We start from the raw sequence: 12,287 nt of genomic DNA, 5'->3' as shown, positions 1-12,287 counted from the left end.
TAACACCTCAGCTCTTTTCTGGGAATGTGGGGCTGACAGAGCAGGGGAGGGCTCAATAGACTGACAGGAGACTGAGCTAATAGGGACAGGTATTTATTTTTTCATTGCACCCAGCTTATATCAGGCAAATAATATAGTAAGTACACATAGTTGCCAACATTGTAAAAAAAAAAATGTGGGACACTTTTGTGGCTGTAGGCGGAGCCGCACAATAATTCGTTTGTAGGCGTGGCTTAGAAAAATATACAAGTGCGGCGCAGCGAAAAATGGGCGTGGTTTACGCGGCATTGTGGGTGTGGCTTAAATGGGCGTGGCTCAAGAGGGTGTGGTTAGAGTCTGAGATGAATGAGGGATGGAGAGGGAAAGGGGGAGAGGGGGAGAGGGAAACGACGGGACAGCAGCCCCAGATCCTACACAATAAAAATATGTGTATTCTAGAAAGTTTAACAATCAGCAGATAAAGATACTCCAAACACCTGGTGTTAGCACTTCAATAATCTCGGCACCATGGTTGTTATGGTGTCAGGATGATTGAAGTGCATTATTTCTATTATTACATTGTAATATAAAATGAAATCATTCAACTCACCATAATGCAGAATTAGTGGGAGCCCCGAGTGTGTCACCTGCCACGTCGCCTGCCACCAGCTGTCCGTCCTTGCATCAGGTGCCCCCAGCAGAGTCCGTCCTTGCATCAGGTGTCCCCAGCAGAGCCCCCCCTCACACCAGGTGCCACCAGCGGAGCCCCCACTCACACCAGGTGGCCCCAGCGGAGCCCCCCCTCACACCAGGTGCCCCCAGCGGAGCCCCCCCTCACACCAGGTGCCCCCAGCGGAGCCCCCCCTTACATCAGGTGTCCCCGACAGAGCCCCCCCTTACATCAGGTGTCCCCAGCGGAGCCTCCCCTCACACCAGGTGCCCCCCCTTACATCAGGTGCCCCCAGCGGAGCCCCCCCTCACATCAGGTGTCCCCGGCAGAGCCCCCTCTCACATCAGGTGTCCCGGCAGAGCCCCCCTCACATCAGGTGTCCCCGGCAGAGCCCCCCCTCACATCAGGTGTCCCTGGCAGAGCCCCCCCTCGCATCAGGTGTCCCTGGCAGAGCCCCCCCCTCACATCAGGTGTCCCTGGCAGAGCCCCCCCTCACATCAGGTGTCCCTGACAGAGCCCCCCCTCACATCAGGTGTCCCTGGCAGAGCCCCCCTCACATCAGGTGTCCCTGGCAGAGCCCCCCCTCACATCAGGTGTCCCTGGCAGAGCCCCCCCCCACATCAGGTGTCCCTGGCAGAGCCCCCCTCACATCAGGTATCCCTGGCAGAGCCCCCCTCACATCAGGTGTCCCTGGCAGAGCCCCCCTCACATCAGGTGTCCCTGGCAGAGCCCCCCTCACATCAGGTGTCCCCAGTGGAGCTCCCCTTACATCAGGTGTGTCCCCAGTGGAGCCCCCATTACAAATTCCCACAGCGGTGCGCCCCCCTCCCCTACCTCAGAGGTGTCCGCCAGTGTCTTCTCGAATACCGCATGGCAAAATCCCCGCCCCTTTCCATAACAGACTGTCAGCGGGGCGGGGGTAGGCGGAGTGAGGCGGGGCGGAGCGGAGGGTGGGCGGCGACGGAGGAGCTCCGTCTAGCCCCCCCCCCAGCCGTCTTCCTGAGCTTCTTCAAGATGGCTGACCTCTAGCGGCAGCGGGCGGCGGCGGGGAAAATCAAAAACCGGATTTTTCTGGACATTTCCCGGGACACAAAAAATTTGGGAATGGAGTGTAAGTCCCGGGAATGTCCCGAGAAATCCGGGACAGTTGGCAACTATGTTAATGTAATGCACCTTAACACATTAAAAAACACTTTGCTATTGTGTGACCCTATTGAAGTGTCTTGAAGGCCATTCTTGACTCCCTCTATAAATTTCAAGTTGACCACCACTGGTTTTGGAGGTTTAGCATGTGAAGTGTATCTGAACTCTGCAGGCCGCACTATTTGTGAATCCTAAAACATTAAAACGTTGCTTGATTAGGTATGTATGTATTGGGTGTTCAGAGCTGTGAGAAAAACACGCACAGCATGCCCCAAGCGCTTCCTCTCCTGTGTATTCTGGTCCAAATGCAGTGAAACCAGGCCCGGACTGGGACAAAAAATAGGCCCAGGCCTGGGCATTCTAAGCTGAGCAGGCCAATTTTTTTTTTAAACCAAATTACAAATAATGACAACCTGTTTCTCGATGTAATTTAGCTATATTTAGCCTGCTTCAGTCACTGTAATTTGCATATATTTACGTCAGACGATATCTGTGCAGTGGTTTTTCAAATCCAAATTTTTTGGGAAAAAATACACTTTAATGGTTTTTAGTGCACAAAGACACAATATAATACCCAATTGTTTGGTAAATTATAAAAGATGATGTTACTCTGAGTAAATAGATACCAAACATGTCACACTTTAAAATTGCGTCCGCCCATGGAACAGGGCCAAATTACATTACATAAAAACACCCATGGGCATTGCTTTAAAAGTCTTTACAAGTTATCAGTTTAGAGTTACCCAGGAGGTCTGGTATTAGAATGATTGCTCTCACTCTGATGTTTGCGGCGATACCTCACATGTGTGCGATCGCCGTTTACATATGTATGAGGGACCTACATGTGCATTTAAACGTGAGCATGGGGGAACTTTAAATTCTTTTTTTTTTTTTTTTTCATTTTGTAATTTTTTTTTATTTAAAACACACAGAGGTCGGCGGCGGGTGAGCAGGGCTGGTCTAAGCAGCTGCCTATGGAGTCAGAGCCGGGACACAAAATGACATGCGATCTGGCAGCCCAGGACCATCGGGCATATGGCCAATCCGGGCCTGAGTGAAACCATTCCATGTGCCAAGGCTTGCTGAGATTTGTAGTTCCATTGCCTCTATGGGGCTTCAACGTTGCCTAAGCATTTCTCAGGAGCTATCCCGTGACTATGTACAAATCCTGTGAAATTTGTAGAAAATAATAGTTTGGAGAAGTGAATGATTTTGGGCACGTTGCAGATATTGGATTGTTTCTATGGTGGCCTGAGTTAACCTGTCACGGTTGGGAGGTCACCCACCTATTTACACAGCCACCAGCTGGTGTCTTCCCGTGCCCTTCTGTCCTGGGAGTTTCCAGCTGCTGGACAACCCCTCCTTCCTACTCCTGTCTGTCTCATTGTCAGGTGTAGGACAGGATCTGCTCTCACCATGTGGACTCTTGGCCGGTCTCTGCATCTCAGGTCTTCCCTGGTCCCCCTTCCATCCTGGACTCTGTCATTGACCTGTATAGGAAGGTCTTGTCACAAAGCGCCAGCTCAAGGGGCGAGCTCCACGCTGAATTTTTCTGATGGAAGGGTCTTCAGACTGAAGAGCCGCTGGGAAGTGATGAGGGGGCTTCTTATATTTCGGATGTGCTCCTTCCCCAGCCTGGTGAAGAATTCTGAGAAGGTAGGTCACTTTTTGTGGAAGAACTACAGACACCATGAAGAAATGAAGCTCCTATATCACTGCGGTAACTTTCATTTGAATCTGCAAAATTCATTCTGTTTAGCTACGCTCTACAGAGAAAGGGAAGCAAGCCAAGCAAGTTTGTAAAGAGGCTTCAATATGGAACTCTCAGTGGTATAGATACAAAATGTATTAATTGAGAAAAGGCAAAACAAATAACATATGGCTAATAGCCAAAAAACTGTTAAAACCTTCACCTACATTGTTAAAATATCATGACAATGTTGTCCCAATAAAAGAATGGAGATAAAACAACCCGGGCTAACTTTTATACACACAAACACTCTTCACACATACTGGGGGAGGGGTGGATGTTAGACTTGATGTTGAAACAAATATGAAGTTCTTACATTGGTGATCAGTGGGAATAATGTCCCTTACTTTAGTGATCAGTGGGAAGAATGTCCTTACATTGGTGGTCAGTGGAACAAATGCTCCTTACATTGGTGGTCAGTGTAAAGAATGATCCTTACATTGGTGGTCAGTGTAAAGAATGATCCTTATATTCTTTCCCTGGAAGTGGGAAAAATGTCCCTTACATTGGTGGTCAGTGGGAAGGAGGAGGAGGAGGACACACCCAAGGAGCTCTTTGTGAGAACCAGCCTTTTTCAAGCCTGGGCCTTGCCTGCTAGCTTGGCCCAGGAATAATGCCTGATCCTGGGGGAGGCCCTTGGAGGGATTCCCCTGATGATACAGGGCCTAGTGAGGAGAAGGACGTGGAGGATTGGCTGTGGGTCCAGGCCCTGGTGAGAATGTGGATAGTTACAGACAGAAGATCATTGACCATTTTCGGGCAACTGGAAGGGCTGAGGAGAAACTTAAATGTTTAAAAGATGAACATAAAAACTTCAGGGCCAAGTATTTCCAGGCCTGGAGTAAGAATCGTTTGGCCATGAAGCCAGAGTTACAGCAGATGGAGGAGAAGGTAAAGAAACAATCTTTATTTTTGGAGAAATTGAAAGATAAAAGTGGAGCTTTTGCAGAAAAGTTTAAAAATGACAGAAGATTTGCCAGCCAGACATTGGTGAGTTCTGTGGATCAGCAGCTGCAGGTAACAGACATACCGGCTTCATCTGCCTCTGCACCTCTCCCCCCATGTCAGGCTGGGGAATCGCCAGCGGCAACCAGCCAGGGGGTTGAGAGTTAACATGGCACCCTAAAGTTCATCCAACAGATGGAGTCACCCCTAAGGGCAGACAGGTCTGTTGGTGAACCATCGGAAGTCCCTGAGGATGAGCAGAGGGGTTACAGATCAGCAGAGCCAGCACTGGTGGAAAAATCCCAGTGCGCTGTGCTGCCTTCTTCCCACATGTCTGCCCCACTGGCTGTGGTGGATGGTGTCCCGGCTGAGGAACAGAAAGAGAAGGAGCTCTGCAAACAGCTGCCTGTTGGAGTCTCTGCTGTGGAGAAACCTTCTGCAGACATAGAGGGAAAACCCCTGACAGAGGTGTCATCAGACCAACAGAGTAATGTGGATGGATCTGCATTATGCACCCCGGACATGGATTTTGCTGCTCCTGCTGAGACCTGTAGTTCTACAAGCAAGATGGCTGCCAGCTCCAAAGAGCCTATTTCACCTTCACCTGGGCTGATTGATGCAGGTGGGGGAGGGGAGCAGCGCGTGGAGACAGCCATGGAAGTCTCCTGCAATGATTCACCTGTTGCTGTATTAGAACAACCTTCACTCTGCTCATCTAAAAGTCCTGTCCTGATGGAGGAGAAAAGTCTGCCTGGAGGTGATGTGTGTATGGGGACAGCAGTAGGGTGCTCATGTGTCCCGGATTGCCCGGGATTGTCCCTTAATGCATATTTGTGTCCCGGGCACCTTCATTCCGGCACAATACAGTGTCCCGGAATGGAAAAAAAAAAAAAAACATTCCGCCACCCTGATAAACATTGCCTCGCTCAGCTGAACTAACTGATTGCTAGGGCCGCCCCGCCTCACGTCTAGCAACCAGTGACGTCTGCAGAGCGAGGCTTACCCAGTGCTGCCCTGCGCTGAGCAGCGCGCCTCCACCGCGCTTTTGCCGATCCTCGGTCCACCTCAGCCCCGCCCCCTAATTCTGGCTCCCTCAGTTCCTCTCTCTGCATGCAGAGCAAAGCAGCGGCCGCCCTGAACCCCTCGCACCTGTCAATGCAGCGCTCTTGCAGGAGCCCAGCAGAAGGAGCTGCCAGTTTACAGGGAGCAAGTGCAACCCACAGAGTATAGAACGGGACAGCAGGAGAGAGGTATGTACAGTCCATTACTGTCCCCCTGTCCATGCCTCCGTCCCCCTGTCCATTTCACTGTCCCCCTGTCCATCCCACTGTCCGTCCATCTCTGTCCGTCCCCCTGTCCGTCCCCCTGTCCGTCCCCCTGTCCGTCCCCCTGTCCGTCCATCTCTGTCCGTTCCACTGTCCCTCTGTCCATCCCACTGTCCCTCTGTCCGTTCCACTGTCCCCCTGTCCATGCCACTGTCCCCCTGTCCATGCCACTGTCCCCCTGTCCGTTCATCTCTGTCTGTCCCCCTGTCCGTTCATCTCTGTCTGTCCCCCTGTCCGTTCATCTCTGTCTGTCCCCCTGTCCGTTCATCTCTGTCTGTCCCCCTGTCCGTTCATCTCTGTCTGTCCCCCTGTCCGTTCATCTCTGTCTGTCCCCCTGTCCGTTCATCTCTGTCTGTCCCCCTGTCCGTTCATCTCTGTCTGTCCCCCTGTCCGTTCATCTCTGTCTGTCCCCCTGTCCGTTCATCTCTGTCTGTCCCCCTGTCCGTTCATCTCTGTCTGTCCCCCTGTCCGTTCATCTCTGTCTGTCCCCCTGTCCGTTCATCTCTGTCTGTCCCCCTGTCCGTTCATCTCTGTCTGTCCCCCTGTCCGTTCATCTCTGTCTGTCTCTCTGTCCGTTCATCTCTGTCCGTTCATCTCTGTCTGTCCCCCTGTCCGTTCATCTCTGTCTGTCCCCCTGTCCGTTCATCTCTGTCTGTCCCCCTGTCCGTTCATCTCTGTCTGTCCCCCTGTCCGTTCATCTCTGTCTGTCCCCCTGTCCGTTCATCTCTGTCTGTCCCCCTGTCCGTTCATCTCTGTCTGTCCCCCTGTCCGTTCATCTCTGTCTGTCCCCCTGTCCGTTCATCTCTGTCTGTCCCCCTGTCCGTTCATCTCTGTCTGTCCCCCTGTCCGTTCATCTCTGTCTGTCCCCCTGTCCGTTCATCTCTGTCTGTCCCCCTGTCCGTCCATCTCTGTCCGTCCCACTGTCCCCTCCACTGTCTGTCCCCCCTGTCCGCCCCCCTGTCCATTCCACTATCCCCCTGTCCATCCATCTCTGTCCGTCCCCCTGTCCATCCCACTGTCATCCTGTCCCCCTGTCCGTCCCACTGTACCCCTGTCCGTCCCACTGTCCATTCCACTATCCCCCTGTCCATCCCACTGTCATCCTGTCACACCCCCGTCCGTCCCCCTGTCCCCTCGTCCGCCCCCCCCCGTCCGTCCCGCTGTCGTTCACCCCCCCCCGTCTGTCCCGCTGTCCTCCCCCCCCATCCGTCCCACTGTTCCCCCGTCCGTCCATCCCACAGTCCCCCTGTCCATCCCACAGTCCCCCTGTCTGTCCATCTCTGTCTGTCCCCCTGTCCATTCCACCGTCCGTCCCACAGTCATCCCGTCCCCCTGTCCGTCCCACAGTCATCCCGTCCCCCTGTCCGTCCCACAGTCATCCCGTCCCCCTGTCCGTCCCACAGTCATCCCGTCCCCCTGTCCGTCCCACAGTCCCCCCTGTCCGTCCGTCCCCCTGTCCGTCCCACCGCCCCCCGTCCATCCCACCGCCCCCCGTCCATCCCACCGTCATCCTGTCCCCCTGTCCATCCCACAGTCCCCCTGTCCGTCCATCTCTGTCTGTCCCCCTGTCCATTCCACCGTCCATCCCACAGCCATCCCACTGTCCCCCTGTCCGTCCCCCTGTCCATCTCACTGTCATCCTGTCCCCCTGTCTGTCCCCCTGTCCATCTCACTGTCATCCTGTCCCACTGTCCGTCCCACTGTGCCCCCGTCCGTCCCACTGTGCCCCCGTCCGTCCCACTGTGCCCCCGTCCGTCCCACTGTGCCCCCGTCCGTCCCACTGTGCCCCCGTCCGTCCCACTGTGCCCCCGTCCGTCCGTCCCACTGTGCCCCCGTCTGTCCGTCCCACTGTGCCCCCGTCTGTCCGTCCCACTGTGCCCCCGTCTGTCCGTCCCACTGTGCCCCCGTCTGTCCGTCCCACTGTGCCCCCGTCTGTCCGTCCCACTGTGCCCCCGTCTGTCCGTCCCACTGTGCCCCCGTCTGTCCGTCCCACTGTGCCCCCGTCTGTCCGTCCCACTGTGCCCCCGTCTGTCCGTCCCACTGTGCCCCCGTCTGTCCGTCCCACTGTGCCCCCGTCTGTCCGTCCCACTGTGCCCCCGTCTGTCCGTCCCACTGTGCCCCCGTCCGTCCATCCCACAGTCCGTCCGTCCCCCTGTCCATCCCACCGTTCACCGCCCCCCCTGTCCATCCCACCGCCCCCCCTGTCCATCCCACCGCCCCCCTGTCCGTCCATCTCTGTCTGTCCGTCCCACTGTCCCCCCGTCCGTCCGTCCGTCCCACTGTCCCCCCGTCCGTCCGTCCGTCCCACCGTCCCCCCGTCCGTCCCACTGTCCCCCCGTCCGTCCGTCCGTCCCACTGTCCCCCCGTCCGTCCGTCCGTCCCACTGTCCCCCCGTCCGTCCGTCCGTCCCACTGTCCCCCCGTCCGTCCGTCCGTCCCACTGTCCCCCCGTCCGTCCGTCCGTCCCACTGTCCCCCCGTCCGTCCGTCCGTCCCACTGTCCCCCCGTCCGTCCGTCCGTCCCACTGTCCCCCCGTCCGTCCGTCCGTCCCACTGTCCCCCCGTCCGTCCGTCCGTCCCACTGTCCCCCCGTCCGTCCGTCCGTCCCACTGTCCCCCCGTCCGTCCGTCCGTCCCACTGTCCCCCCGTCCGTCCGTCCGTCCCACTGTCCCCCCGTCCGTCCGTCCGTCCGTCCCACTGTCCCCCCGTCCGTCCGTCCGTCCGTCCCACTGTCCCCCCGTCCGTCCGTCCGTCCGTCCCACTGTCCCCCCGTCCGTCCGTCCGTCCGTCCCACTGTCCCCCCGTCCGTCCGTCCGTCCCACTGTCCCCCCGTCCGTCCGTCCGTCCCACTGTCCCCCCGTCCGTCCGTCCGTCCGTCCCCCCGTCCGTCCGTCCGTCCGTCCCACTGTCCCCCCGTCCGTCCGTCCGTCCCACTGTCCCCCCGTCCATCCGTCCCACTGTCCCCCCGTCCGTCCGTCCCACTGTCCCCCCGTCCGTCCGTCCCACTGTCCCCCCGTCCGTCCGTCCCACTGTCCCCCCGTCCGTCCGTCCCACTGTCCCCCCGTCCGTCCGTCCCACTGTCCCCCCGTCCGTCCGTCCCACTGTCCCCCCGTCCGTCCGTCCCACTGTCCCCCATGTCCGTCCGTCCGTCCCACAGTCCCCCATGTCCGTCCGTCCGTCCCACAGTCCCCCATGTCCGTCCGTCCGTCCCACTGTCCCCCCGTCCGTCCGTCCCACTGTCCCCCCGTCCGTCCGTCCCCCCGTCCGTCCGTCCCCCCGTCCGTCCGTCCGTCCGTCCCACCGTCCCCCCGTCCGTCCGTCCGTCCCACCGTCCCCCCGTCCGTCCGTCCGTCCCACCGTCCCCCCGTCCGTCCGTCCGTCCCACCGTCCCCCCGTCCGTCCGTCCGTCCCACCGTCCCCCCGTCCGTCCGTCCGTCCCACCGTCCCCCCGTCCGTCCGTCCGTCCCACTGTCCCCCCGTCCGTCCGTCCGTCCGTCCCACTGTCCCCCCGTCCGTCCGTCCGTCCGTCCCACTGTCCCCCCGTCCGTCCGTCCGTCCCACTGTCCCCCCGTCCGTCCGTCCGTCCCACTGTCCCCCCGTCCGTCCGTCCGTCCCACTGTCCCCCCGTCCGTCCGTCCGTCCCACTGTCCCCCCGTCCGTCCGTCCCACTGTCCCCCCGTCCGTCCGTCCGTCCCACTGTCCCCCCGTCCGTCCCACTGTCCCCCCGTCCGTCCCACTGTCCCCCCGTCCGTCCCACTGTCCCCCCGTCCATCCGTCCGTCCCACTGTCCCCCCGTCCGTCCGTCCGTCCCACTGTCCCCCCGTCCGTCCGTCCGTCCCACTGTCCCCCCGTCCGTCCGTCCGTCCGTCCCACTGTCCCCCCGTCCGTCCGTCCGTCCGTCCCACTGTCCCCCCGTCCGTCCGTCCGTCCGTCCCACTGTCCCCCCGTCCGTCCGTCCGTCCGTCCCACTGTCCCCCCGTCCGTCCGTCCGTCCGTCCCACTGTCCCCCCGTCCGTCCGTCCGTCCCACTGTCCCCCCGTCCGTCCGTCCGTCCCACTGTCCCCCCGTCCGTCCGTCCGTCCGTCCCACTGTCCCCCCGTCCGTCCGTCCGTCCGTCCCACTGTCCCCCCGTCCGTCCGTCCGTCCGTCCCACTGTCCCCCCGTCCGTCCGTCCGTCCGTCCCACTGTCCCCCCGTCCGTCCGTCCGTCCGTCCCACTGTCCCCCCGTCCGTCCGTCCGTCCGTCCCACTGTCCCCCCGTCCGTCCGTCCGTCCGTCCCACTGTCCCCCCGTCCGTCCGTCCGTCCGTCCCACTGTCCCCCCGTCCGTCCGTCCGTCCGTCCCACTGTCCCCCCGTCCGTCCGTCCGTCCGTCCCACTGTCCCCCCGTCCGTCCGTCCGTCCGTCCCACTGTCCCCCCGTCCGTCCGTCCGTCCCACTGTCCCCCCGTCCGTCCGTCCGTCCGTCCCACTGTCCCCCCGTCCGTCCGTCCGTCCGTCCCACTGTCCCCCCGTCCGTCCGTCCGTCCGTCCCACTGTCCCCCCGTCCGTCCGTCCGTCCGTCCCACTGTCCCCCCGTCCGTCCGTCCGTCCGTCCCACTGTCCCCCCGTCCGTCCGTCCGTCCGTCCCACTGTCCCCCCGTCCGTCCGTCCGTCCGTCCCACTGTCCCCCCGTCCGTCCGTCCGTCCGTCCCACTGTCCCCCCGTCCGTCCGTCCGTCCGTCCCACTGTCCCCCCGTCCGTCCCACTGTCCCCCCGTCCGTCCGTCCGTCCGTCCCACTGTCCCCCCGTCCGTCCGTCCGTCCGTCCCACTGTCCCCCCGTCCGTCCGTCCGTCCGTCCCACTGTCCCCCCGTCCGTCCGTCCGTCCGTCCCACTGTCCCCCCGTCCGTCCGTCCGTCCGTCCCACTGTCCCCCCGTCCGTCCGTCCGTCCGTCCCACTGTCCCCCCGTCCGTCCGTCCGTCCGTCCCACTGTCCCCCCGTCCGTCCGTCCGTCCCACTGTCCCCCCGTCCGTCCGTCCGTCCCACTGTCCCCCCGTCCGTCCGTCCGTCCCACTGTCCCCCCCGTCCGTCCGTCCGTCCCACTGTCCCCCCGTCCGTCCGTCCGTCCCACTGTCCCCCCGTCCGTCCGTCCGTCCCACTGTCCCCCCGTCCGTCCGTCCGTCCCACTGTCCCCCCGTCCGTCCGTCCGTCCCACTGTCCCCCCGTCCGTCCGTCCGTCCCACTGTCCCCCCGTCCGTCCGTCCCACTGTCCCCCCGTCCGTCCGTCCCACTGTCCCCCATGTCCGTCCGTCCCACAGTCCCCCATGTCCGTCTGTCCGTCCCACAGTCCCCCATGTCCGTCCGTCCGTCCGTCCCACAGTCCCCCATGTCCGTCCATCCGTCCCACAGTCCCCCTGTCCATCCCACTCTCATCCTGTCCCCCTGTCCATCCCAGGAGGAAAGATTTATCAGGTGTGCAATCCAATCTCAAATCTGTGCAATCATCTGCCAAAGTTGTTTTTGATGTTTCTAATCGCACAGATGGATCCTCTGCAAGGAGGAATATGGGGAGTTATGCGTCTGTTCTGGGGAGTCGCACCAAGGAGGGTGGAGGGAATTTTGTAAATACTAGTCACAATTTGGGGAGGTTTGGTGGTGGGATGGTTGGTGGGTACAGGAGGAGGAATGTGGTTCAGTTGAAGTGGGAGGGGACCCCACCAGTAAGGGGGAGGGTGGCTGAGTTGGTTTTAGAAATGGGGTTTAAAGCCTTGGATATATTTGCTTAGATTTGCCCAGTGGGGAGTTATGAGTATGATTTGTCCTTTTGTAAAGCCTGAGGGTCTGGATTTATTTTGGGAGAGGTATAGTAGGTGCAAGGGCCTTCCTCAGTGGGTGGTTTGGTGCCAAAGGTGATTTTGAGGCAGCCTCTGATAAAATCGGTGACGATCCTGATGTGTAATGAATCCATACCAGAGGCTGATTTGATAGTATGGCTACGCCGATATGGCGAGGTCCTCGCTGCACTGCAGAAGGTCCTTGATCAGCATGGGATATGGACAGGGGCCTCGACAGTGTCAATAAAATTGGGGGTGCTGGGCAATGTAGTTCAACACCTGCCCTGTTCAGCTTTTCTGGGGAGGGATAGGCTGACCATTTTTTACCAGGGTCAGCCTAAGGTCTGTAATAAATGTGGTGACAAAGGCCATTTTGCATCTACCTGTACTCGCAAGAAATGCTCACTGTGCCAGGATTTGGGCCATTTTGGCCAAAGATTGTACAGAGATTCAATGTAATTTGTGCCAGAAGCTTGGTCATGCTTATAGTCAGTGCCCGGAGGCATTACATACCTCGCCAGGATTGGCAGCTGAGCTGCAGAGGCTCGATAAAGAGGATGAGGCCGCTAAAGTTAGGGAGGAAACTGTTATTGCCCCTCCTGTGTCTGTTACATCTGTTCCAGATTCTGTTTGCCCCAGTGATGTGGTCCCTGAGTCTGTCCCT

At 59.2% G+C, this 12,287-nt stretch overlaps 1 protein-coding gene across 1 annotated transcript in view; it reads left to right on the top strand.

Annotated features, from left to right (window-relative positions):
* The first annotated feature begins 3,128 nt into the window (after positions 1-3,128).
* LOC141139073 (hydroxyproline dehydrogenase-like) overlaps positions 3,129-12,287 on the top strand; it is a 28,581-nt gene continuing 19,422 nt past the window's right edge. Inside the window, exon 1 of the mRNA XM_073624868.1 lies at positions 3,129-3,448. Within this exon, the coding sequence (XP_073480969.1) occupies positions 3,209-3,448 (240 nt within the window). The 5' untranslated portion in view covers positions 3,129-3,208. The remainder of the gene's footprint in view (positions 3,449-12,287) is intronic.

Source organism: Aquarana catesbeiana, linkage group LG04 (assembly GCF_042186555.1).
Source record: "Aquarana catesbeiana isolate 2022-GZ linkage group LG04, ASM4218655v1, whole genome shotgun sequence".
NCBI lineage: Eukaryota > Metazoa > Chordata > Amphibia > Anura > Ranidae > Aquarana > Aquarana catesbeiana.
This window is presented reverse-complemented; position numbering and strand designations above follow the sequence as displayed.